Source organism: Natator depressus, chromosome 12 (assembly GCF_965152275.1).
Source record: "Natator depressus isolate rNatDep1 chromosome 12, rNatDep2.hap1, whole genome shotgun sequence".
Classification (NCBI taxonomy): domain Eukaryota; kingdom Metazoa; phylum Chordata; order Testudines; family Cheloniidae; genus Natator; species Natator depressus.
The window spans coordinates 37,371,026-37,397,508 of NC_134245.1; the positions used below are offsets into that span (position 1 = coordinate 37,371,026).

A 26,483-nucleotide genomic window follows, 5' to 3' on the forward strand; every position below is an offset into this window, starting at 1 on the left:
AACGGTTCTCTGCACCCTCTCCAATTTTTTCAACATATTTTTAAAAATGTGATCACAATTGTGTGCAGCGTTCCAGTATCGGTCTCATCAGTGCCAGATACAGAGATAAAATCACATCCCCAGAGCTACTCCCCTGTTTATACATTCATGGATAGCACCAGCCCTTTTGGCCAGAGCCTTGCACTGGGAACTCCTGTTCAGTGCTTGTCCACTCTGACCCAGAAACCCTTTTCTGAGTCACTGCTTTCCGGGATACACTCGCCCATTCCGCAGGTCTGGCCCTCGTTCCTTGTTCCTAGACTTCGCATTTGGCTGTATTAAAACACACTTTGCTTGAATGGGTCCAGTTTACCGACCGATCCACATCTCTCTGTATAACTTCCCTCTCCTCATCTGTAGTTGCCAATCTTTCTGTCATCTGAAAATTTTATCGAAAGCAATTGGATATTTACTGCTACATCACTGATAAAAATGTTGAATAGTGTCAAGCCTAGTACCGCTGCCTGAGGAATCCTACTAGAAACATACCTTCTCAATGATTCATCGCTGACAGATGGTTTATGAGATCTGTCAGTCAGTTCTTAATCTATTTAATGTGCGTTTCATTGATATTCTATAGTGCTAATTTATTAATCAGAATATCATGCAGTACCACATCAAACGCCTTACAAAAGCCTAAATGTATTATCTACGCAGTAATCTTTATCAACCAAATTTGTAATCTCAAAGAATTAAATCAGGTTTGTTTGACAAGATCTATTTCCCATGAAAGCCTGCTGACTCGCATTAATTATATTCCTATCCTTTAATTCAGTTCCATATCAACTTTTACATTATTTTGTCCAGGACGGATACCAGGTTAATTGGCCTGACCTGGGTCTTCGTGCTTGCCCTTTTTGAATACTGCCACAACATTAGAATTCTCTCAATCTTTTGGAATTTCCCTGATATTACAATGTTTATTAAATATCTAACATCAACAGCCCAGAAAATCTCCTCAGCCAACTCTTTTAGGACTCTTGGGTGAAGTTATCTGGACCTGCTAATTGAAATATGTTTATGCCTCATAGATGATGTTTAACATCCTCCTAAGTCACTAATGGAGAGGAAATAACTTTATCCTGCTGTCTGTCTGATTTGGGAATTTTCTTTGATCAGCCTAGGACTTATCTTGAAGTTTTCAGTGACAAAACTACTGCCCAGAGCTATAACCATAGGGTATGTTTACAGCATACCAAAGCTGCTTATGTTCACCCGGGGAATCTCAGTCCCCAGGAGATGTGTGTAACACTAGAAGGTTCCTTACAGCAAAGTTTCGGTAGCAGAGTTTAGCATAGCATTTACAGAGCAGTAAGAATGAAGAGCTGGGTCCCCCAAGTGGTTACTAAGTTAATTCCAATAGGGGGATGACCTTCCACTGGGGGAAAATTAACAAGGACTGCTGAGAAGCAACCGCTTTTAAAAAAAACTATGGGGACAAAGTGAGAAGAGTTTCCAAGGAGATTTAGACTCAAGATTCAATCCATTACCTCTGGATTCCTGTCTACAAACAGGAATGAGTGTCAAATGCACCTCCGGTGTAAGCAGGTGTAATGCATTCCCATCAAGTACCGCACCTACAAACGTTAGGGTTCAATTTTGGCTTGAGTACTAGAAAAAGGGCCTTCACGTTATCACTTATGTCTTGGACAGTTTCTAACCAATACCACAAATTAGGCTAAGTCATTCCTGCCTTACCCCGAGTTGGCAATGTACCCTGCTTTCTTATACCCCGTAGGAGTCTCTGAATGACGCCCTAGCCCATGCTAGAAAGCACACATCCCTGCATAGCTGCTGAAACCCTGGAGACCCTTCATCAGAGTTGTGTGCAGGGGGGAGCGAGATGGTAGTGTTAACAGAACGCTACAAAGCTGCAGTGGGAATTAGCCCAGTTTGAGGCTTAATGATGCCACAAAAAGCCTTGGTGCCATACATACCAAGAGTGCAACTTATATCCTTCCCCACAACAGAAGGGAAGGGAGGGGAAGGGAAGTAGGGTGTGTGTGTCTGTCTGTCTGTCTCTAGGTACCAGTGACAGCACACATGCAAACACCCCACAGTACCCAGGCACTGACTGACTGGGAGCGGAGTTTATGGCCCCACCTTCCAGTTGCCTTCTGACAAAGGTCAGTCACTAAAATACTGTGTCCATTTCTTAACGTTTGACTTCTACAGCAGCCTGAGCCCTTCATGCCTCAGGAAGGGGAAACACTTTGCAAACTAGACGTGTGCGCCAGAGAAATGCATGCAGCTCTGGGGTGGGCACAGCACGCTGCATAACAGCATGGGGAGATGTACCAGTAGGGGCCATTCGGGCTAAGACAGTAGGACAAACCATTCCTCTCCCATGAATTAGCGTCCTGCCTGTGGGGCGTGGACACAGGGGGTTAAGGTCTCACTCCCAATCAGCATAGCCCTCACTGTACATGTGCCATGAAAGAATGAGGAGCTGAAACAAGAGTTGAAACTGCAGTTCCAGGGGGAATCTTGGAATTGCCAGCCTGAGGCTTAGATTCCCGAGCTACCGCCCCTCAAGCCAGCGCGACCAGAGTTTGTCAAACACAGTAAGGTTTAGCCTTACAGGTCAGCTTGCTGCACAAGCAGCCATGGATGAAGATCCAGAAATGCCTTTGTGAACAACACCCTTGGGTCTATCTGGGATACTCAAAGCCCCTTTTGTAGAAACTTGACTCTACCATGGCCAATCACCCACTGGGTACAAGGTTTGAACGAAGGGATATTGATACAGAAGGGCTCAACCAACGCAGAATGTTACTCTGAGTCTAGAGGACTTCCCCTTGGCCTTCCTTGGAGCTGCTATAACAAAACCACCGCGATGCTTTCTGTTGATTTCGGACTGTCCTTTAATTAAAGCTAAAAGGTAAGCCACTGAATCTGATATTGTTACAGTGTCCCAAAGTGAGTTGCAGGACGCTGCTCATTTTAAATCTGCTCTCCCTGCTAGGATTTATATTTTCATTCAACAAGCCGTGCAAAGGCTCACATTACGCTGCTGGCCTTTCCTACCTTCCCAGAGGTGCCACATGAGACGCTGCAGCTTTTCAAAACCTCAGCAATATTTGCAATACCCCTGGCCACAGCTCAGAAAACGTATGAATTACAAATATGTTTTGTTTTTGCCGACAAGGAAAATCAGCCATCCGGTTAGCTCAGAAAGGCATTCTCATCACAGAGCAGCTGCCAAAGGCACATGGCCTTGCGAGACACTCGCTGCTGCTAATTTCATGCTTCATAAATGCAAGTTGTATTAATGTTCAGTAGAATCTTTCATGGGTCTCTGTTTAAAAAGTACTGAAAACATGCCAATCTTTTCCAGTCCATCAGGGCACTTCATATCTGGTAAGTAGCTGAGTCCTAGATTGCAACACTTGGCATTTTTCAACCACAGATCTCAAAGCACTCTACAAAGGTAAGGAAGCATTGTCCCCATTTCACAGGTATGGAAATTGTGGCAAAGACCTGCTTCACCCAAGGTCACACACTGAGTCAGTGGAAGAGCAGGAACAGAAGCCAGGTCTCCGGACTCCCAATCCAGTGCCTTATGCACATCACCATGCTATCTTTCTTAAAGGGACATTGTCAGGTTAAAAAAAATATCTTTTAAAGTAAGTGACCCCACCTTCTGTTATAAGCAACATTTCAGAAGACTAAGTCAGAGAGAATTTTAAAAAACAAATTGATTCCTCACCATTTATGAAGCTTATTTCAACATTTAATTGAGTAACTTGAAAGGCGAATTTCACTTCTCTTCTGAGTCGATTTCATTTCTACTTCTCCTCTGCCTGTACCATGCTGCCACTGCCCTTTCCCAACACTACAGAGGATTTTGCAATCCTAGCAACGAAACCTCCCATATAATTTTATCATTTCCCTGAAAGGTCTCTATTAACGCAGCTCTTGTAAGACTTGCATTTAAAAAAGTAAATAAAACAGAAAAAAACCTTACTAGATTTTGGACCGAAGCTCTGCAACTGTGTCCCTTTAAAAGCACTTAAAAACAAGAAAAGCTCTGAGATCCCAAATCCTCAACAGGATAAATGTTTAGACTTAAATTACACATGTATCTATATTCAAAAAGAACACTGGAAAATGTATTATTTCCTTGGTTTAGCTGCCTAGACTCAAGCTCAGGGTTCTACTTCCATAGCAGTCTTGTAATCAAACACGTAAGGCAGAGCATTTCCCTGCAATCTGCTTCTGTTTCGGTAGATCAGGTCAACAGTGGCAGGGCGAAAGCAGGACCTTGGGTTCAGGTCTTGGCAGGTAAGTAAAAGGAGACTGATCATGATCTATTTGCTATACAAACATAGCTGTTTTGGAGAGATGATTTCAATGGATTTCTCCTGTCCCAAAGGCACATGGCCTCTGTAACAGCCATGGGAACTGCACAGCTGAACCCATCTAAGCCTATGATAACCAAGCCCCTCTATGCTCTGCGCCAAGTACAGAGAAAGGGCCTTCAGAAAGAACGCCTGGAGGAGGGGGCAGGCTCCTTTCACTGTACTCCTCCCCCCTAACGCTCCACCCGGGATTCCAAGCACCTCGGACCTTCATGCAGTTAATTTCTAGCATTAGCCATGGCAACTGTCTTCGCAGTGCAGCAGGATTTAAACAGCTATCCGCTGGGTGGACTTCTCAGCAAACAGCTGCAGCGGGAAGGGTCTAACCTGTCATCTCCACTGTTGGTGGGGCTGGGGAGTTTGAGAGTGAAACATGGGCAGTTTTCCCCCTGCCTTCCAGCTCTCCCTTGCCAAGGGCAGCCAGGATTTAATGTTCACGCCCTACCTGGTGGTGGGAGATCTCTTCCTCCTCTCGCAATGGACAGCATCGAAAAAGGCTGCATTCCAAAATCTCAGGGTGTGCCTACAAAACAAGGAGAAAGCGTTGGAGACCGCGTGTTGCATGGGAGAACACGACCGCACCCCAGCGCACCTCCGAGCGACCGCGGGGCATTCGTACGCGGGGTCCTGCCGAAGTGCCTTCCACACAGATTCAGCCTTTGGCTTCTATGCACACAGCATGCTGCAAAGAGAAGTCAGCTTTACTGAGCTGTTAATTCCTGGTTTTGGGGGGTTTTGGTCAGTGGCTGCGTTGACAGATCTCATTGTTTTGGGGGTAGGGGAAAGGCAAAGTCAACTTTGCATGCGTGAAGAGTAGAATACTTGGATCAGGCACATGGCTGAGTTATGGGGAACGGCAGCATGTCACTCAGCCAGCATGGCAGGACCAGCGCTGGGCACTGCTCTCTGAGCAGCACAGGGCCTGGGTTCCCCCTCATACTGCTGGTGCTCTGCAAGTGGATGCTAATGCCAGCTGACTCAGAGGTACCAGGCACAGTGCTCCAGCTGAAGGTGGATAACCAGTCTTTACCAGATAGGCTGCTGCTTCAGATGCATATATAAATAGATCTTCTCTCCCTTCTTCTCCTCTTCCTCCTCCTCGGGGCTGTACAAGGAAACTGTCGGGAAGCAGAGTTGCACACCAAGGCTGTGAGGAGGCTGAGCTGTACGAACACAAACTTAGTACTGCTCAGCTACTCACCCCACCCCCCAAGCAGTCACCCCGAGGTAGCGAGGAAAAAAAAAAATCCACTCAGACCATCCCTAATCGTCTTTGTTTTTCAACCTCATGGCTGCTACTTGAGCTAAAGGAGCAGGTCCATTAGCTCAGGGGCAGTAACAGACTCAAACCTCTATATGAGGACGCACCACACTGTGTGTGTGTGCAGGTTACATTCAGCATCCAAAGAATGCTACTGTGCTGAACAATGGATTGGAAAAACTTCCTCTGGTTTCTCTGCAGCTTCCTGAAGTGCCTCTGCAAACCGCACTGAGAAGTTGTCAGTCATTCCCCATGGCAATTTCACTCTCCCAGTCACTTTACATGACGCTGGCTGAGCCAGGGCATTTCACACCGTGTCTGCGCCCCACCCTAAGGTCCTGGGGATCCCTTTGCTAAAGCCATTGGTTTGCGGCCGCGCTGCTTACCTGTCTTCCGCAGCTTCTCCTTCGGTTTGTCTTCCCCCTCCCTACAGCAAAGAAACCGTGCCAGTCAGCTCCGCCCTCTCAGAAACCGATGCCCTACAGCAGCCAGCTCCCCCTCCTATCAGCCCACATAACTAACCCATTCAGCCTGCTGGCATCCACCTCCCCCATCACAGCCACTGGGGCGAGACGCAGTGGTGAGACAAGAGACTGACTGAGAGGTGCTAGCCATGGCCAAAGTACACTGGAGCCCTTGGGAGAGTTTCTCTCAGTAACTTCATGCCCAAGCAGGCTATTCCCCAGAATGTCTCCCAGCGCTTTGCAGCCCCACTTGCCTCTCTGAAGTAGGCAAGCATACTATCCCCATTCTGCAGATTGGAAAACCAAGGCACAGGGAGGCTGGCTGATTTGCCCAAGGTCACCCAGGGAGTCCGCAGCAGAGCCAGGAATGCAATCCAGCTCTCCTGACTTCTGGTCCCATGACTAATCGTTGGAGAACACTCTGGCATCACCACCCTTGCAGAGTTGGGGCAATCAGTCAGAAAGCCCCTGGAAGGTTGTTACCCTTCTCTCCGTGTTGGGCGTTCTCACGCTTTCATAGAATCGTAGAATATCAGGGCTGGAAGGGACCTCAGGAGGTCACCTAGTCCAACCCCCTGCTCAAAGCAGGACCAATCCCCAATTTTTGGCCCAGATCCCTAAATAGCCCCCTCAAGGATTGAACTCACAACCCTGTGTTTAGCAGGCCAATGCTCAAACCACTGAGCTATCCCTCCCCACACTGAGGGAGTCACATCTAAATGGAGAGGGTGTCTTGGGGACACCTGCATGCCTATTTGTGATCACATGGGCCTCCTGCCTCCGCTCCCATTGGTGGTCAAACATCACCTCGCTGGCGTTTAGTGCATTTGTAGTTTAAGGAACTTTACGGGCTGGAAATGAGGCACAGCACGTGGCCTGCCAAATCTCTTCCGCACACTGGCACGTTCTTCTCTGGGCTGTTGATGGTCCACAGAGCAGTTTGCGAACCACTGCTCTACGCCCAAAGAAATCCATCTCCAGAGCCCACCTGTCTCAGCACGCAGATAAGGACAGACATCCAGGTCTCACTCCAGAGAAGCCCATGTAATGTTAAGAGCTACAACTGGGGAGCCTGAATTAGGAGCTCTCACAGATCTAGGGCCCTTGTGCTGAATGGAAGCATACCTATCCATGTGTCTGTCTCAGGCTCTAGTGACTGCAGAGCTGGGTGAACATGGTAGAGGGAAGATAAAGCCCTGACAGGTAACTGAGGTCTTCCTTTAGCCAGCTGAGTAGAGGCACCTGCTTTCAGGGCAGGAGGTCGCCTGTCCTATCCCAGATAGCACGCGCATGTGTCTGGCTGACGGCCACGTGGTTGGCACGGCCTGTTTGTCCAGCCCATAGCACCCGCCCCCTACGCAGGGCGTTCGAGCACTGATGCAGCAAAACTCACTCGCTTTTTTTGCCCATGGGTCCCTTGAGCTTGGTTTCCAGCCCCCCGAAGAAGCCCTTCACATTCTCAGTCTTCGCTGACGTGTTCTTCAAGAGTCGCTCTGCAATGTCTTTTTTCTCAGCCAGCCAGCTGTTTGCGGACTTCAGGTACGAGTCGATACTCCCCATGGGCTTCTCCTTCGCCTCTGAGGGCAGCACCTGGGCTTTACCTACAGGAGAAACGGGAGGTTTCTAGAAATGGCTCTTTTAAGGGATCCCAGGAGAACCCAATCTAGGCTGCTCCCTACTGCAAAGGTGGGTGCACAGCTTTAGCTACAAGCGCCTCAAGTCCTTACTCCCAGAAAGGGGACAAAGACACCACGTTTTTAGCCACATGGAGACTAAACCAACAAGGCAAATCCCCCATGTCAGCATCTCCGCCTCGCCGGGATGCATCCTTCACTTTAAAGCCAACAGCGTGTGTATGATGGCTAGCATCTCCTGAACCAACAGGTGGTGCAAGACAGACGGCTCAGGGGTTTGGCATCCTCACAGCTAGAGAGCAGAGAGATTCTCTTGGCTGCTGCAAGAACAGTCAGACGGGGAACAGCCGCTCGATTTGCAGCGGAGGCTCTGGGGGTGCTGGGACATCACTGGTCTGAGATCTAGCGCAGTGGCTCCAGATGACTGTGCCCCTTTCAGGAGTCTGATTTGTCTTGCGTACCCCCAAGTTCCACCACACGTAAAATCTCGGGCTTCAGCCCTGAGTGGTGGGGCTCAGGCTTTGGCTTTCTGCCCTGGGCCCCAGCGAGTCTAACACTGGCCCTGGCGACCCCATTAAAACGAACTCGCCCACAGTTGGAGAACTGCTGATATAGTATATAGAGCAGTATAAACAAGTCTTTGTCTATATGAAATTTTAGTTTGTGCTGACTTCACTAGTGCTTTTTAGGGAGCCTGTTGTAAAGCTAGGCAAATATCTAGATGAGTTGATGTGCACCCTGGAAGACGTCTGCATGTACCCCTCGTTGAGAACCCACTGATCTAGAGGAACATTCCTTCCAGCAACCCACCGGATATTTTATGAATGCCATTTCCCCTCTCCTCCACATTCTCCACACGGAGATAAGCCCCTCACTCTCCAGCCCCCACATGGCTCAGGGTCTCCCAATAGGCTCCCCATCTATTTCCTTTAGGACAAACTAATCACCCTCTCACTGTGCTACAAGGCCGCATGAGCCCATCTCCACTCTCTAAGACAGTTTAATAGTATTCTCTAGCTGGCAGAGGGACAGGAACAGCGATTCAGAGAAACTCAGCAATTACAGGTTTCAGAGTAACAGCCGTGTTAGTCTGTATTCGCAAAAAGGAGTACTTGTGGCACCTTAGAGACTAACATTTATTTGAGCATAAGCTTTTGTGAGCTACAGCTCACTTCATCGGATGCATACTGTGGAAAGTGTAGAAGATCTTTTTATATACACAAAGCATGAAAAGATACCTCCTCCCACCCCACTCTCCTGCTGGTATCATACACATTGGAAGGAGAGTGATCACTTTAGATAAGCTATTACCAGCAGGAGAGTGGGGTGGGAGGAGGTATTTTTTCATGGTTTATGTGTATATAATAAGATCTTCTACACTTTCCACAGTATGCATCCGATGAAGTGAGCTGTAGCTCACGAAAGCTTATGCTCAAATAAATTGGTTAGTCTCTAAGGTGCCACAAGTACCCCTTTTCTTTCAGCAATTACAAGAAGCTGGCCCCAGTCATGGTGAAGAAAAAAAAAAAAAAGCTGTCACTGGACATTGATTTCTTATTTGAAAAGCGCCAAGCTCAGCAGAATCAGGGGAGCCTGGGTTCCATACAGGGGGAATCGTTGAGCCTCACGAGTCCGTTTTAACCTGTGCTCGCAAACTTTGAAACGGAGCAAACTCAATCGCGCAGCACTGCCATGACCCCATCACGCTGTGCTGAGCTGACGACACTGGCCTTAGAATGTGTGTGTGTCCTGGCCAAACACACAGGAACGGGGACCCTCTAATAATAAAGAGAGTGTTTACAGCAGCCGGATTCCCCTTCTACTGCGGGTAGAGAAAGCTTGCGCCGCAGACCCAGGTTTCAATATTTATCTGTCCTGGCTCCCAGCATCCCAAGAGCCAAGCACTGCTGTAATACCAGATGACATCTCTTCTGTTGAATGGACAAGGACACACTGGAGTTTCTCCCCCCTTGGGCATTTGTGGTAAGACACTGAGCACCAAGGGGTTTAAAGCAGCCATGAGCTGCCAGACTGGGACATCTGGAGCACACACGATACACTGAGAAACATGCTCCCCTCTCTCTGCATATACATAACTCACAGTAGCATTAATGACAGTCATGCACAGGAAGAGAGGGAAGACCCCCTCAATGCCATAACAACGCCAGGCTCCCAAACACCGCTCTGCTCATGCCAGTGACTGCGATACCAATTCCACCTCCGCGCTGGGCATTTGGGGCAGGAGCAGCACACACAGCCAGAGGAACATGGACAAGGAGAGAGAGAAGCGAGGAAGCTCCTGTTTTTTAAATGGACACAGTTTTCTGTTGAAAATAGCTCCGAAGGCTGAAGAGTTCCCTGTTTAACAGTACGTTGGATTTAGACCAAGATTTTCAGAAGTGACTAGTGATTGGGGGTGCCTCAGTTTCTGGGCATCCAACCAGAGACCCAGGAAGGAGGCCTGATTTTAAGGAGGTCCTGAGGCCCCCCCCCCACTCTGAAAAATCAAGCCGCTGAAGTGTCTCAGGTTTGCTACCCACAAATCACTAGTTAATTTTGAAAACTTTGACCTTTAGTTTTTTAAACTTTAGTTCGAAAATTCAGCAGATACCATTCTCAGTGACTGCCTCCCAATCTCAAATTAAACAGATGTTTCCCCTTGGGATTAGGGGCATCATCCTAGAGCCAGCTGTGCCCCTCCGAGTGAATACACATCTGTTCTAACACCCCACCCTCACACTTATTCTGCAAGTCATTTCAAGTCCCCTGCTCCTTCAGCCAAAATGAGAAAGGCACCCATGCGCACAAGCCGCTTACCGATGTGATAGTAAGTGAAACACATGGTCATTAGATTTTTGGCAGGACCAAAGTCATCCATTTGGTGACACCTGAAATGGGTGGAGGAAGAGAGACACAGGGAATTAGCAGCCACATCTATAGCAGCTTAGCAGAACTGGCAGATACCCAGAGGTACTAGATGTTTTGGTACCAGGCCACTTCTGCCATAGTGTCCGCTTAACTATACTCACCATCCCCTTACTGTAGATCCCATTTGGGAAATGTCAGACTGACTGCATCCCATCTGTTCAGAGCCCCACCCACCCCAGCATTACCTTCCCTAAATCCTCCTACTGACCAAGGACCAGCTCCCCCCACTGCTTTACACTAAATCAGACACTCTGCTTCCAAGCAGCACCGTGCATTCACACTGGAGATGCTGCCAACTGACACGTGGCCCTCAAAGCAATTTTGGTGCAATACAGCTGGCTCAAAAGGTGCTTCCAGAGACGTTGCTCTGCAGTTCAACTGGGGACAGACAGCTATTCAGTTAGCACCGGTTGCTGACTTTCTACTTAGCTGAGGCTGGTCTCCTGGAACTAGGTGGCGTGGAAGCAAAGCGTCCCTCTTATGGCTCGGTGAGCAGATTACAAGAGGGCTCAGTTGTGAAAAAGAAAAATCAACCCTGCTTTGATATCTGCCATTACTTACTCGAACAGCACCACCGCGAAGGACTGCACCAGCCGATAGAAAGTCTGCTCCGAGACGCACTTGGAGTTACAGCGCTGCAAAGACAAACGAAGCCGACACACACCAGTGCTAGCGCTACTTCCTCTCCGTTGCTACTGAGAGCGCAAGCTCCGAAGAACTGACGTGAGCGCTCCCAGAGAATTCGCCACAGTGGGGCTGGGCCACTGGATACTGGTTTGACTGCGTGGAATTTTACTTAGGAGCTGGGAGGGGTTTTGATGAGTTATTTTGATTTTTTTTTTTTTTAATGAAACTGACGGCTTCTCTCTAACATTCCACTGCCCAGTGATTGATACAGTCGCATTTTTAATGCAATTCAAAACATACATCTCTTTGCCCCCAGCTCTCCCCACTGAGATTAGGCACATTCTCCAAACACACCACTATGCTGTTCTAACAGATGTCCAGGAGACCCACCCTCCTGCACAAACTGTCCCCATCACCAGAGCCAGGCACCCTCAACTGCTTTGACACAGAGGAGTTAGCATCCGGCAGCTGTTATCCCCTGCTCACCTGAGCACTGACATATCTTGCAAACCACTCCCTGCCTTTTCCGTTCTCTCCGCTGCACAGCTCCCCAAACTTGGCCTTCTCTTCTTGGTCCAGGTCCTCCCTGGAACAGACAAAAAAAAAAATCACACACACTTTAAATTCCCTTCCCATGCTGAGCTGCTCAGAAAATCCCTGTAGCCTGTGAAAAAAGCAGAGGTATTCGGAGAGCCAGGAGCAGACCCTTGCGGGAAAGGATCCACGAGTTCTATCAAGGACACGATCAATCAATGACACAGCTGTATCAGCAGGGCTACATGTACAGGACACATCTGTATTGTCACGCACATACCTGCTGCTCAGGCTGCCTCTTGGCCTCTCCATTCTGCTCCTGGTCTTCACTAATAGATGCAATACGCCTTGGGGGAAGGAGGGGGGGGGGGCAATTTTTTTGTTCAGTGTTTCACAAATCACCGAGGGTATGTCTACACTGCAACATGAGCCCAAGCTTAAATCTAATCCCCCTTGAGACTATGCTGCAATTGCTCTAACTCAGGGCTCAGACGCAGGGTCCCAGGACCCTGCGGGGCTGGAGGGTCCGAGCTCGAGTTAAGCCGGGACCCAGGGTCCAAGCCCTATTGCTTTGCATGTAGACTTAGCCCCGCTTGACTCCGGTCCTGGGAGTCAGCCGGAAGTATCCCACAATTCCATGGGACAGATTCTTTAGTCCTCTCTATGCCAACAATCTGCAATGCACTCTATTGAAAACGGAAGCCACCCCCCGTGCTTTGCACATGGCAGCAGCTCAGGTTGGCATCAACCCGTTCTCCTCTGATCACCAATCTGCAAGCATGCTGCCAGAGAGCCGCCTGGGTTTGCAATGCAGAGTGAACCCATCGAGCCTTCTGCTGCTTCCTGGTAACATGCAGGGCGGGCAGCAAAGTCTTCCCACAGTGCACCACGTCCGAGGGCTAGGGCGGCCATATTTCGGTGGCTAGGGACTCAGGCATGGTTACTTTAACTCAGGTCTGCGCACGTCAGTGTGGACACCAGAGCCCTAGGTTCGAGCATGGATTAGAAAAAATGTAGGGTTAAAAAACAATGTCGATGTTGAAGCCCAAGGTTCCCTAACACAGGCCAGCTGACTCGAGTCCCACTAACCCTGGGCTTACATTGCAGTGTAGACATACCCGGAGTCACACATTTATCTTGCAGTAACCCCTAGAGGTCCCAATTATTGACTTTTGCTAAACCATGTACAAATACATGCTAAAGATACAGTCCAAGGAGGTTACACTGCCAATACGGATTAATGACAAGACACGAGCGGGGGATGAATATTTCTCACCAACGCAGGGAAAGGAGGTATCGTGTGAGTATTACACTTATTGGTCTACCTGCTGAAAGACACCACGACTATTAATATAGCATCAGAGGCAGAACGTGGCATTTTACAGGAGTAGCAAGACATGCTGTCTGGCCAAGAGCTCTTGGACAACTCCTAAATCATTTCAAATGGGCACGTCACCTTCCTTAGCCAGGGAAGGGCTGAGAGAGGTACCAGAATTTCTTTACACGCCGTAAGCAGTGTATAAAGTGCTCTGTGGTGGAAGTAAGAGGCGAGACAACCCCGCGCAATACAGTGGCTGAAGCATAGGGAATAAGCTGTTCATGAATATCAGGCAGGGGATAACCAACACCTGCGTCTCTCGGTGTTTGGAACCGAGATGGCTGCACGGAAGAGGGGAGTGGGCAAAGCAGCATTGCTGAGTGGGAGTGTCATGCATTTTAATTGGGGCCTCTTTGGCGAACAGTTTTAATTTAGTTTTAAAAAAAACCCAAAGCAAACAAAGTCATTGGGACTGTGAGGAGCCGACGTTTCTGCTCTGGGTTTGGATGATGCAGCATTGCAGTCCCCAGGCAATAGCACTTGTAAACGAGATAGAAACATTACAGATCTCAGGGGCTTCTCCAGTGCCAAGAAAGCGTGTTTCTTAGTGAAAAGGATAGCCAGCACAGAGGCAGCCAAGTGGGTTTTCTCCTCTGTCGAGTGCTCAGACTCACCAGGAACCTTTTGAAAGTGAAACAAGAGCTCTGCTCTCAAGAGCTATTCACTCAGCAACTCAGCTAGGGCAAAACCCTCACCAGAAACAGAAAGGGAGCTTCTCCCTGCATCGCAGGGACGAGGAACGCCTGCTCTCTCGGCCTCCCAGTTTGCGCTCTTCACACACACAGTGCCTGGGGAGACTAGTGCATTGACCAGTGCTGCAGAAGTCGACTGGTTTGCTGGAACCTCAGGGTAGCGCGGATGTGAGTGAGAGTGCAAGGTGGTACCTGACCCGCACGCTAGCCGGAAACAGACTGACTGCACTTTTAGAGTTTCTCCCCTCAGGAAGGGCAATGTGCCCGACCTCCATTGCCAAGTGCTACCTAGAGAGTTTTAGCTGGACTGTAGACTCAGACTCATAGACATTAAGGTCAAAAGGGACCATTATGATCATCTAGTCTGACCTCCTGCACAATGCAGGCCACCGAATCTCACCCACCCACTCCTGCAATAAACCTCTCACCTATGTCTGAGCTATTGAAGTCCTCAAATCATGGTTTAAAGACTTCAAGGTGCAGAGAATCCTCCAGCAAGTGACCGGTGCCCCATGCTGCAGAGGAAGGCGAAAAACCCCCAGAACCTCTGCCAATCTGCCCTGGAGGAAAATTCCTTCCCGACCCCAAATATGGCGATCAGCTGAGCCCTGAGCATGGGGGCAAGATTCACCAGCCAGATACCCAGGAAAGAATTCTCTGTAGTAACTCAGATCTCACACCATCTAACATCCCATCACAGGCCATTGGGCCTATTTACCATGAATAGTTAAAGATCAATTAATTGCCAAAATCATGTTACCCCATCATACCATCTCCTCCATAAACTTATTGGGTTTAATCTTGAAGCCAGATAGGTCTTTTCCCCCACTGCTTCCCTTGGAAGGCTGTTCCAGAACTTCACTCCTCTGATGGATTCTGCCCCTGCTAGGTTCACAAAGTCACCCTGGGTTTAGTAACCACCGGTACACTTCATTCTCAGGCTTGTTCCCACCACTGTTTCACCACGTACAAGTAACCCTTCACCGTCTGCAGGCACGCGGGAGGGGAGAGCTACCTCCCTGCTTCCATTCTCTGCCTTTCTCTTTCCTGCTGCTCTCCCCTGGCTTCCTTCCCCTCAGACTTTTATGCAGCCCCAGGCTAATTAGCTAAGGTAGCAGCTGTCTCCGCCTCCTCAGTTAGGATCAGGTTATCTCAAGACCACTCTAATTTGTTCACCTAATGAGGAGCAGGCATGACAGAGGGCTGAATCTGCAACCCTTTGCCCAGTACCCTGTCACAAGGACTCAAACCTTCCCTAGCTTAAATTTTGTCAACACTACAGAAGTGAGCTCCCACCACTTAAATTTTGTCGACACTCCAGCACAATCCCCAGGTGCGGTAACCTCCCAGTTGGGCTGCTTTATGGACGTGCTGACAGGCTGCCCTGTTCCCTTTCCCTGCTTCGAGCTGCTCTTTTGCTCTCAAGATGAAGGAAGGAAAAGAGTGCTGATTTCCAGAGCAGAAATTCCACAGCAACGACTGAATCACCGGAGCAAAAAAATTAGCTCTGCCTATTGCTTCCCACCAGACGATCAGCTCAATCACACTGGATGCGTTGAACCGGAATATTACACAGACCGAAACAAGTACGCCTTGCTGTCGGGATCAAAGGGCCAGAGGCATCTGTCGCTGACAAACAGCGAACAGACCCCCACGTGCGTTGTATCCCCCGACATTTAGATTAGTGAGAAAGCCTATATCAGAGCCTGGGCAGCACGGAGATCTGCAGCAGGGTGAGAATGGAGTGCGGTACACAGCCCCTCCGGCTTCAGACACAGACCCATCATAACTAGATGCAGAAAGCTCCCCCCGTTTCTCTCTGCCAACCCCCTTCACTCCCGGATCCTACACCAGGCTAAGCAGAGTGATTGAATCTGGCAGCCGTGCTCGCAGTAAGTCAGCACTGCGGGCAGGCAATCAGAGGGGGACGTGCCATTCCAGGCATCACCGTCTGAGGAAGAGCCGCACGCGGGGGACACGGTCGATGCCTCAGCGGCTCCAGCATATGGCAAGACACGATGTCAAAGGCGTGAGGGCATGTACCCCTAGGCCATGCAGCACAGAAAAAGGCCAGCACGTGAGGGTAAGGAGGGGAAACAATAAGTCTGGTTAATTTCAGCCCTGTTGGAAGGAGGACGGGAACTTTCAGAACCTGATCTCCCTCTGCATGGCTACCGCCCTTTCCTTCGGAGGGTCTTCAAGCGCTTTACAAGCATGAGTGAATTTTGCCTCAACCTCTCATCCCCACTCGTGAGATAAGGAACTATCCCATTTTACAGAATGACGAAACGGAGGTACAGAGAAGGAAAGGGACTTGCCCCAGGTCACAGGGGGAGTCAGTGGCAGAAGCAGGAATAAGTTGATCTTGGCCTCCTGAATCCCAGTCTCTAGTTCCTCTAACACTGTGTGGAGGGGAAAAATCTACATTTGCCAAATGCAGAAGGGGGGAGAATTTAAGCTTTGAAAAAGGGCGAACAGAGAAAAGTCATGTCAGTGAAAGTTCCTCTGGAGGAGGGGGCAGCTTCATTATTCCCCACACCTTTCCAGCATGCACCTCTGCACAGGGTAACCCCCACCAGGTCTGGCTCCTTCCATCCTGCCCCATCCCAGCATGCACCTCTGCACAGGGCAACCCACACCAGGCCTGGCTCACTCACCCTCCACTGAAGATCTTCTCCACATACTGCCTCATGAACTCTCGGCGCTCCACCATCACCTCGTCCTTGGCTGACTCCGTGCTCTGGTTGGACGAGAAGGACTCAATGGACGAGGAGCGGCGGTAGTTGTTCCAGCTGTGATGGCTGGGCGAATCCCCCATGTCGTTCTCACTGTCGGCCGACTCCGTGGTGTCACTCTCCTCTCCCACAGCCGCCGGGTCACCCAGGTCCTCCAGTAACCCATTGCCACTGGAGGGTTGAGGGGGCAAGGGAGGGGACTCAGCGGGGACGGAGGCAGGGGGCTCAGAATCAAAGTCAATGAGGTTCCCCACCGGAACGTCGGTGGCCTCCATGGCTTGTAGAGCGGGCGTGCAGGGGGCAGGTACCAGGGCGGGAGGCTGCTTTACTGTGACTCGATTTCCCTTTCGCCCATCAGTGAGATTTCGAGGCCATCTGCAGCTCAGTGTGTCAAAGACGCTCCTAGGATAAGCCGGCTAGAGCTGGCAAGTCCCCTCAAGGTTCCAGGCTATCAGAAAGCATCTGAAAGGCAAGACACAACCACCACTGAAAGGACAGCCCAGGGAACTGGCATCATGGAGCCACTCGATGGGGTCATGACAGCCCCAGCCAGAGCAGCAGCGGGCCCAGAACCTTCTATCCCTCTTTATCCTCCCAGTGACTGACACTTATTCAGCCAATTCCCACTCTTCTCCACCAACAGTGGTTACTAGCAGGACAGGGAGACTGACTGGCACCGGTGCTGGCTTTGCAGCATTTATTAATGACATCTAAACAAACAAACCAACCCACCTATCGGGCAGTTGCAGTTTTCCCCCTAATTCGCCCATTTCGCCTGTTAATTTAATTAGCTCAGGCACTGCTGGCTTTTTGCTGCGTTGCTGTATGCGTTGAATCACAGAATATCTGGGTTGGAAGGGACCTCAGGAGGTCATCTAGTCCAACCCCCTGCTCAAAGCAGGACCAACACCAACTAAATCATCCCAGCCAGGGCTTTGTCAAGCCAGGCCTCTAAGGATGGAGATTCCACCACCTTCCTAGGTAACCCATTTTCCAGTGCTTCACCACCCTCCTAGTGAAATAGTGTTTCCTAATATCCAACCGAGACCTCCCCCACTGCAACTTGAGATCATTGCTCCTTGTTCTCTCATCTGCCACCACTGAGAACAGCCAAGCTCCAGCCTCTCTGGAACCCCCCTTCAGATAGCTGAAGGCTGCTATCAAATCCCCCCTCACTCTTCTCTTCTGCAGACTAAACAACCCCAGTTCCCTCAGCCTCTCCTCGTAAGTCATGTGCCCCAGCCCCCTAATCATTTTCGTTGCCCTCCGCTGGACTCTCTCCAATTTGTCCACATCCCTTCTGTAGTGGGGGGACCAAAACTGGCCACAATACTCCAGGTGTGGCCTCACCAGGGCCTCCACCCCCAGACCGTTTATTGGGTTGCAACAGGCCATAAATGTTTACAAAGGGATCCTGAGCACGAAAAGGTTGAGAACCACTGCAATAAAACATATGACCCCTCCCATCTTCTCTCTCTTCTACCCCGGGAACGACAACTACATGGCATAATAGCAAAGTAGGCAGTTTTTACTCTCAATTAGCTTTCTCAGAACTGTATTTAGGGCAGGGTGGGGTCTGATCCTGGAAGGTGCTCAGCACCAATGGTTCCCATTGACTTGTCTGAGAGCCAGGAGAGCTCAGCACCATACAAGCCCAGACCTTCTTTTGATGAGCCCAGGAAACAAGTCACTAACTTTGATTTGCTAAGGATAACAACGCAGCTGAGCGAAACCAGGCATGGCACAAGTGCCAGAAGGGAGCCGGGGAAGGACACACTGACCTCTGTGGTGGTACACAGGGATCGGGAAGGAATACTGAGTAACTCACGTCTCAGTGTGCAGCACAGACAGACAGTGTTGGGAAAAGGAAAACAAGTCCTTGACTGGGACACAGGCTTTCACTGGTGAATTCGGGTCAGCGACAGAATCTGTGCCTGCTTCAGACACACAGGAACAGGGTCTGAATGATCAACTTCACGTACAGATTTATCAACATAAGGTTAATTTTTAGCACTGACTGATACAAGCCGGGTTGCCTTTGATCTTCATGGCATTTCGCAGACATTGAACCAGTCCTCAGCTCTGCAGCAGGTATTCTAATCCCTGCTTTCCAGCCAGTGAAACCAAGGCACAGAGAGGTCATTTGACATGTCCAAGGCTGGACAGTGAGTCAGTGTCAGAGCTGAATTCAGTAGGGTGCTCATTCCCAGTCCTGCATCTGGCCTGCACACCTCTCCATCTACCATCGATTTCTGTCACAGGACCGGGGGAGGGGGGAAAACAGACTTAATTACCACCCTGGCTGACTCACTCACCTTAATTCTTGGACCCAAGGGGTTACAGCTAATTCTGATGGGCAGGGGGCTCTGGGGAAGACCGTTCAGGCAGCAGCAAAGGCTATTACAGCCAACCAGTACCTGTCCTGTAAGGAATGGAGCCCTCATCTAACCTAAACGGGGCTGGGCTGATCAGTGCCTGTCCCTCTTAGCAGGCTGCGAAAAGCCTCTCACTGAAATCTAAGGCCAAGGTGGGAAGGAGCGTCTTAGAGAGCTCCCGTCTCTTCGTAACACTTCTGGGGAGGGGCGGATGTGCTGGCCACACAGCACTTTGCTTTTCATTCTAAAGAGACAGTGAGGAGTGCTCCTCCTGGGTAAGGGCAGCTCCTGTACAAGGCCTCAGGAGCTCAGAAATACGCTGCTTGTCGCAGTTCCACACTCTACCAGCAGGCGTCACTGCATGGGGGCGGGGATAATCCTAATCTGAGCAACACAAGCTTTACCAGTGAACCAATTGAGACTGAGGTCTTGTCTATATAGGAATGTGGCACTGGTTCAATTTAAATCAGTTTTTAAACCAATTTAGTTAAACTGGTGCTGTTGATATGGACATTCCTGTTTTGGTTCAAGAGTGGCTTATTTCAGTTTAGCTTCACCTGTTCCCAGCTGATTTACGCTGACCTGGAAAAATTCACTTTCAAGCCCAAACGAGAGTGCATCTACACAGGGGTTTGAACCGGTTCAACTGAATCAGTGTAAATTCACACCTTAGGTTAAACTGGTGCAACCTTCTTCTGTAGACAAGGCCTAAGCCTCTTGGAGCATTTGTTTTGGGATATGGGTGTGTGGCACCTCTCCGCATTTCTCCCTGAAACTCCTTGTCAATCCAACTCTCACCAACTCTTGGGAGTGTCTTCCCACTGACTGCAGCAGGCACTGGAGCAGACCCGTAAGGAGTAATGGCCCCTTAGAAAGATGATAGGTGAGGGGAGAATCCCTCCTGATGGCAGAAATGTCGCAGAGGCCTCAGCCCTTCCCTGGAGAGGCAGGGAGAAAGCAGGGCCATGTTATGCCTTCCTAGAGCTGGATGAACCGCACAGCCAACCTGCCATCACCCCCCTATTGCAGAGACACAAGGAATCCCCCCTGAAAAATGAGGGAGACAAAGCTCTACCAGGGTCAGAGATCTGAAAAACTCTACAGTCTCCCCTCTTCAAAGTGTTCGTCTCGGGCTCTCGCTCCCCTCCCAAACTGGGCACGTATGCACATACTCTCTCTAAAACTCCATCAGACAGCGGATGCTGAATGGACTAAGCAGAGCTTGTTCCCAGCAATGCACCAAGCGAAGGATTGCCCTGCAGACAGACCTTCTGCATCAGAGACAAAGTAGCAGCTTCATTCCCAAGGAGCTAGTTTGACCCAAAGGAGAGAAACAGACAGCAGAGAATGCGTTCTGACAAGCAAACCAAGTACGAACAGAAAAGCTGTAGCAGCGAGAGAGACAGGCCCCGCAACCCAGATCAACAGGAGCAAGTACGACCCACCCACCTTGATATACATCATGCGCAACATCACGCAGACCACGTGCAGAGCTAGAAAAGGCAATCTCAGAAATCCCTGCATGCCGGCCTCAGTCCAGACACACACACCCCCAATGCCCGCCAACCCCGAGAGAGTAAAAGCATTTATTTTTAAAAGTACTGTTGTTACTAATCCTGTGTGTTGTGGGTAGCAACTAAGGACCAACCAAGAATGGGTCGCCCACTGTGCTAGGCGCTGTACAGACCCAAACTACGAGACAATCCCAATCCCTGCCCTGAACAGTTTACAATTGAAATAGACAAGGCAGAAGCAGCTAGGGGACTGGGGTATAACACACAAGCAGAGTGAATGACATGATGGCAAATGGCATGTTGGTGTCACAATTGTTCTCGGGGTAGGAACTAGTGGACCCAGGCGCACAACTGGAGCGCACATCACACTCTTTCACCGTTTTAACCCTGGCCTTACCACACTGTACTTCTCATCGCCTCTGTTTATCAGTATTACTTGCTGCATCCACCTAATTTAGATTAGTAAAACCAGAGTTGGACTGGGCTGATTGAACAAGATGGTACTTTCCCCTGGGGGATGAGTTTTGTATGCCAGAACCTCAGCTTTCGCTATAATTATAATATATATAATTATGAGATATTTTTCCAGAAGGTAACGAGAGGATTTAGCCATGCAACCCCTGTTAAAATAAATGGTTGTCTTTGAAAATCTCAACCTAAAGTCTCTAGCACGCATAGGTAAGGTGATGCTCTTGGATGGGTCAGCGGCAATGAGGATCAAACCTTGGATCTCAGGATCTAAACACATGAGCCACTACTGCCAGAGCTAAAGAACCAGGCTCCTCAGTTCAAAGGCTGGAGCAGACGTGAACAGCTGGTCCCAAACTAGTCCCTCAAGGCATGCGTGCACAGCAGCTGGGAGCGTGCTGCTGAGCCCAGGTAGACAGACAGGTGCTAGCCCTGAAAATAGTGGTGTGGCCATGGCAGCAATCCCTCCCAATCCCCCGGATATGTCCTCGGGCAGCTAGCCCAAACCACCCTGGACACACTGCTATTTTTTAGTGTGCTTGCTCGAGCAGAGCCAGCGTGTCTGTCTTCCCATGCTGTGAAGCACCCTCTCGAGTGTGGTACAGAGAGACCCTAAGGGGAGAAGGGAGCACACTGCACTATGTTAGAGCCCAGACCCCAAGATCATAGAATCATAGAATATCAGGGTTGGAAGGGACCTCAGGAGGTCATCTAGTCCAACCCCCTGCTCAAAGCAGGACCAATCCCCAACTAAATCATCCCAGCCAGGGCTTTGCCAAGCCTGACCTTAAAAACTTCTAAGGAAGGAGATTCCACCACCTCCCTAGGTAACGCATTCCAGTGCTTCACCACCCTCCTAGTGAAAAAGTTTTTCCTAATATCCAACCTAAACCTCCCCCACTGCAACTTGAGACCATTACTCCTTGTTCTGTCATCAGCTACCACTGAGAACAGTCTAGAGCCATCCTCTTTGGAACCCCCTTTCAGGTAATTGAAAGCAGCTATCAAATCCCCCCTCATTCTTCTCTTCCGTAGACTAAACAATCCCAGTTCCCTCAGCCTCTCCTCATAAGTCATGTGTTCCAGTCCCCAGAATCATTTTTGTTGCCCTCTGCTGCACTCTTTCCAATTTTTCCACATCCTTCTTGTCGTGTGGGGCCCAAAACTGGACACAGTACTCCAGATGAGGCCTCACCAATGTCGAACAGAGGGGAACGATCACATCCCTCAACCTGCTGGCAATGCCCCTACTTATACATCCCAAAATGCCATTGGCCTTCTTGGCAACAAGGGCACACTGTTGACTCATATCCAGCTTCTCGTCCACTGTAACCCCTAGGTCCTTTTCTGCAGAACTGCTGCCGAGCCATTCGGTCCCTAGTCTGTAGCGGTGCATGGGATTCTTCCGTCCTAAGTGCAGGACTCTGCACTTGTCCTTGTTGAACCTCATCGGATTTCTTTTGGCCCAATCCTCTAATTTGGCTAGAGCCCTCTGTATCGTCTCTCTCCTCCCAGTTTCGTGTCGTCTGCAAACTTGCTGAGGGTGCAATCCACACCATCCTCCAGATCATTAATGAAGATATTGAACAAAACCGGCCCGAGGACCGACCCTTGGGGAACTCCCCTTGATACTGGCTGCCACCTAGACATGGAGCCGTTGATCGCTACCCGTTGAGCCCGACAAACTAGCCAACTTTCTATCCACCTTATAGTCCATTCATCCAGCCCATACTTCTTTAACTTGCTGGCAGGAATACTGTGGGAGACCGTGTCAAAAGCTTTGCTAAATTCAAGGAACAACACATCCACCACTTTCCCCTCATCCACAGAGCCAGTTATCTCGTCATAGAAGGCAATTAGATTAGTCAGGCATGACTTGGCCTTGGTGAATCCATGCTGACTGTTCCTGATCACTTTCCTCTCCTCTAAGATGAGCTCTGTGGAGTTTGAAAGCTGCCATGGAACCGACTATCTAATATCCTGGGACCGACACAGCTACAACAACACTGCAAACAACAACAAGGGGGCGTACATCTGCGCCCTTCCCCCCACATCGGGCCCCGGGGGCAGGGATCTACCCTTTTAACGGTCTCTGAAGTCGGGTCTGGCACGTATAAATAAAACAAATTACAGTAAGCAGCATTAGCATCTGTGATTAGTTTGCAGCTACTGCAAGATCTCTTGGGAGATGTCTGTCTGAGGTACTTATACGGTCCCCATTACAGCTCACAAACTTGAACGCGTTTATCCTCACACACCTCTCTGAGGCAGGGCAGTGCTATTAGCCCCCTTGCTCAGATGGAAAATAGGCACAGAGGAGCTAAGTGACTTGCCCAAGGTCACACAGAGAGTCTGTGGCAAGAGCATGGAACTGAACAGTCTGGGACTCCGGAGCCCCAGGCTAGCACCCTAACCACTGGGACCATTCTTCCTCTCTGGCATGTTGATATAAACTCCATTGAAGTTCCAGTAGCAGGAAGAACTTGCCGTTAAATATGTAGGGACTCTCACCGAGTCTTCCTTGCTCTGTTTTTCAGGGACCAGCTAACTCTGACGAGCAGGTGCCATATAACGCATTAGTGCCACTCTCAGTAACCGCTAAATGCTTCCCACTCGGCAGAGGCACCTGTGTGAAGAGCCAATGTATTAAGAGCACTGATGATGCACCAGCAAGGTCACAGGCCAAAGCCCAGACTCTCTTGCAAATGTGGGGGAGGGAGGGCACCACATTCCCAATGACACAACTAACTGCCTGACCCTCCCCATGGGGCCAGGTCTGCCCACCTTGTCACCCGGAGTTACACAGGAAAAACGGCGCCATTAAATGTTGTTGTCTCCCAAATCAGCAGAGCCATTTTTTACCGAACTGCTGTGATTTGTTTTAGCTGATTGCCGGCAGGAGTGTGGAGTGGGGACTCCTACCTATTGGCTGGGCTTGGATCCTTCTCTGATCTGCCTTCTGCTGCAGAGGAAAGGGAAAACCGTTTGCTGGCGTCCCATCCCCAGAGGGTCCCGTCTCCAGGCGGTGGGAGAGACAGCCTTTAGGTGAATCCCTTTTCCTGCTGATCAGCCCCTGGCCCATCCCATTCCTTAACTGGGAAGAACAGGGACTACTTCTTTTAAAGCTCCGGGGGTGGAGGAAAGATTCTCATACCTCTTTGCCAATGAGTAACATCAATCTGATCATCATGATCAATTCCTGGCTCAAAGATGGCTGCCTCTCCCTTTCCATCATTAACCCAATGCAGCAGGCCACCACCTTGGCCACGCTTCTCATCTCATCGGCTGAGGAGAAAGCTTCCAGATGTGGGGTTCTCTTTTGGCGTGCAGGACATCGCCATGAGCGAGAGCAGTACAAAGAGCAGACGGCTCCATCTCCTGCCCTCCATTCTTAATGGGCTCTCATCATCGAGGCCACCAACCAACTCCAATCACCTCCAGCGCGGACACTCCTGTCCACATTGGTTAGGTTCCTCCTAAAGGCTCCCCACACAGAAGGGGATTCCTCTCTGCTCCCCATGACGCATTCCCTCCTCCTGCCTGCCCCATTCTACACACCCGAACACTTCCCTGATCCAATCCCCAGCCCTGCCCTCGATATACACGGCATGTCTACACTGCAAGATGGGGGCGTTCTTAACTCAGGTTAACATAGCAGTGCAGACACGGCGGCAAATTAGCTTTTAACTTGGGTTAGCAGCTTGAGCTCAAGCCTACAGACTAGCCTGGGGTTGAATTTGAGTTGCTAACCTGAGTTAAAAGCCGAGTTGTCACATCTTCACTGTCATTTTAATCCACGCTACCTAACCCTAGTGAAAAAACACACTTTTTTTACAGTGTGGACATAAACCAAAAGAGAGAGAGGACTCCAGGGGTAAGTTTTCAATTGCCCTGCCTCCCAGTAGGATCCATCTGTGTACACACTGTTGCTATTAAATCAGGAGCAACACAAAACCACTGGGGAGGAGAGAATTTCTGTTTCTTGGGCACACAGACCCATCCAAGAAGCCTCAGCCAAAAGCACAAGAGACAGGCTATGGGGGAAGAAACTGGCTACTTGCCCATTATAAACACCATTCTGTACACAGAGAGCCTTTGGTCCCACCCACTCAGCTACACCAGCTGCTCAGCAGCTACACCCAGTAATCTGCTAATTGCATGGCCAGCTGCAATCACCAATAATAAGCACCTTCAAAGTGCTGCTGTTTCAGGGGACATCAGACAGCAGCTGCTGGAGCCACCAAGATGGTCGTCCCCCGCACCCAATCCCTCTGCTTTAATGGTCTGCCCCAAACCCAGGGCAGCTCCCCACCTGCTTCAACAAAGGTGGCTACAGCGGGCTCTCCTCTGAGCTAGGACAGCGCTGCTTCAACAGGCGGATTACCATCGGACACATACAAGGTCTCTCCACCAGCCTCAGAGACGCCGGGAGCGAGCCGCGGACTCAGACCTGGCCTTTCTGCATAGCAGTGCAGAGCCCGAGTTCTAGTCACGCCATTGAGCACTTCGTTTACCGTGGGCTGTTCCACACAATCCCACACTGTATTTTAACAGGCTCGGAGCATGTAACACATTAACTAGAGACAGGCCAGGATACAAACTCTAAACAGCCCCAAGCGTCGCACTTGAGTTCTGTGACTTACGCCTGTCTCTCCCCACAGAGATGTGCCATATTTTTACATGCTCAGGTCACATTATCAAAACCGGCTGTTTTTAATTTGCCCCCCACTCCCCCCAAGTCACATGCAAACATTCCCACCAAAAAGGACACAGGAGGTAGCCCAGCGTAACACAAAGGACAATCTAAAGGCTGCAATTTGCTTTGTTTTATTAGATTTCTATTCCCCAGAATGGCACACTAGGAATTAAACTGACAAGGCAACCCGGCCATGAATAAAGCCAGGTTTTTTCCCTCCGACTTGCACAGCATTCTCATACCACAAGCAAGGGCAGCGTTCAGTTGAGAGACATCCCCCACTCCACAAAAGGTTGTTTTACTTTGGAGCTCCACTTTCCTGTACTGGGAGAAGCAAGTGAATTCACAGGTTAACCCCGCTAACCCGGCACACATTCTGTAGGCTTTCCAGACCTCATCTGCCCATTTCCAAAGATACTGGGCCAAGAGTTTCAGAAGCGACTACTGATTTTGGGTGCCCAGCTTGAGACCCCTGAAAGGGGCCTGACATTCAATGAGCAGGAGCGCAGCCAAAATTGCTAGATATCCACCAGAAGCAGAGTTCAAGGGTCAGTTTCCCCCCCTTCAGGAGCTAATGACTGAAAAGACCTACAATCAAGTGCAGAATCCAGGTAGAAGTTCTGCAGTAGGGTGTTAACAGCATCAACTGTTCTGGGGAAAGACTGAATTCTGAAAACAAGACTTGGAAACAGATTTGCAAACTTGTGTGTCCAGAGTAACCATATTCAGCCACTGAGCTAGGATATTATGCTCTCTTTTAAAAATATGCTTTATTTC

The 26,483-nt window shown here is 49.7% G+C and overlaps 1 protein-coding gene across 4 annotated transcripts in view; it reads right to left on the reverse strand.

The window, feature by feature from the left end:
* KIAA0513 (KIAA0513 ortholog) overlaps window positions 1–26,483 on the reverse strand; it is a 90,465-nt gene that overhangs the window by 14,364 nt on the left and 49,618 nt on the right. For all 4 annotated transcript variants that reach the window (XM_074968880.1, XM_074968881.1, XM_074968882.1 and 1 more), the window contains 8 exons: window positions 16,576–17,115; window positions 11,801–11,900; window positions 11,249–11,322; window positions 10,577–10,647; window positions 7,519–7,726; window positions 6,048–6,088; window positions 5,431–5,518; window positions 4,846–4,923 (listed from right to left, as the gene is read on the reverse strand). In XM_074968880.1, coding sequence (XP_074824981.1) covers window positions 4,846–4,923; window positions 5,431–5,518; window positions 6,048–6,088; window positions 7,519–7,726; window positions 10,577–10,647; window positions 11,249–11,322; window positions 11,801–11,900; window positions 16,576–16,928 — 1,013 coding nt within the window. In that variant the 5' untranslated portion in view covers window positions 16,929–17,115. The remainder of the gene's footprint in view (window positions 1–4,845; window positions 4,924–5,430; window positions 5,519–6,047; window positions 6,089–7,518; window positions 7,727–10,576; window positions 10,648–11,248; window positions 11,323–11,800; window positions 11,901–16,575; window positions 17,116–26,483) is intronic.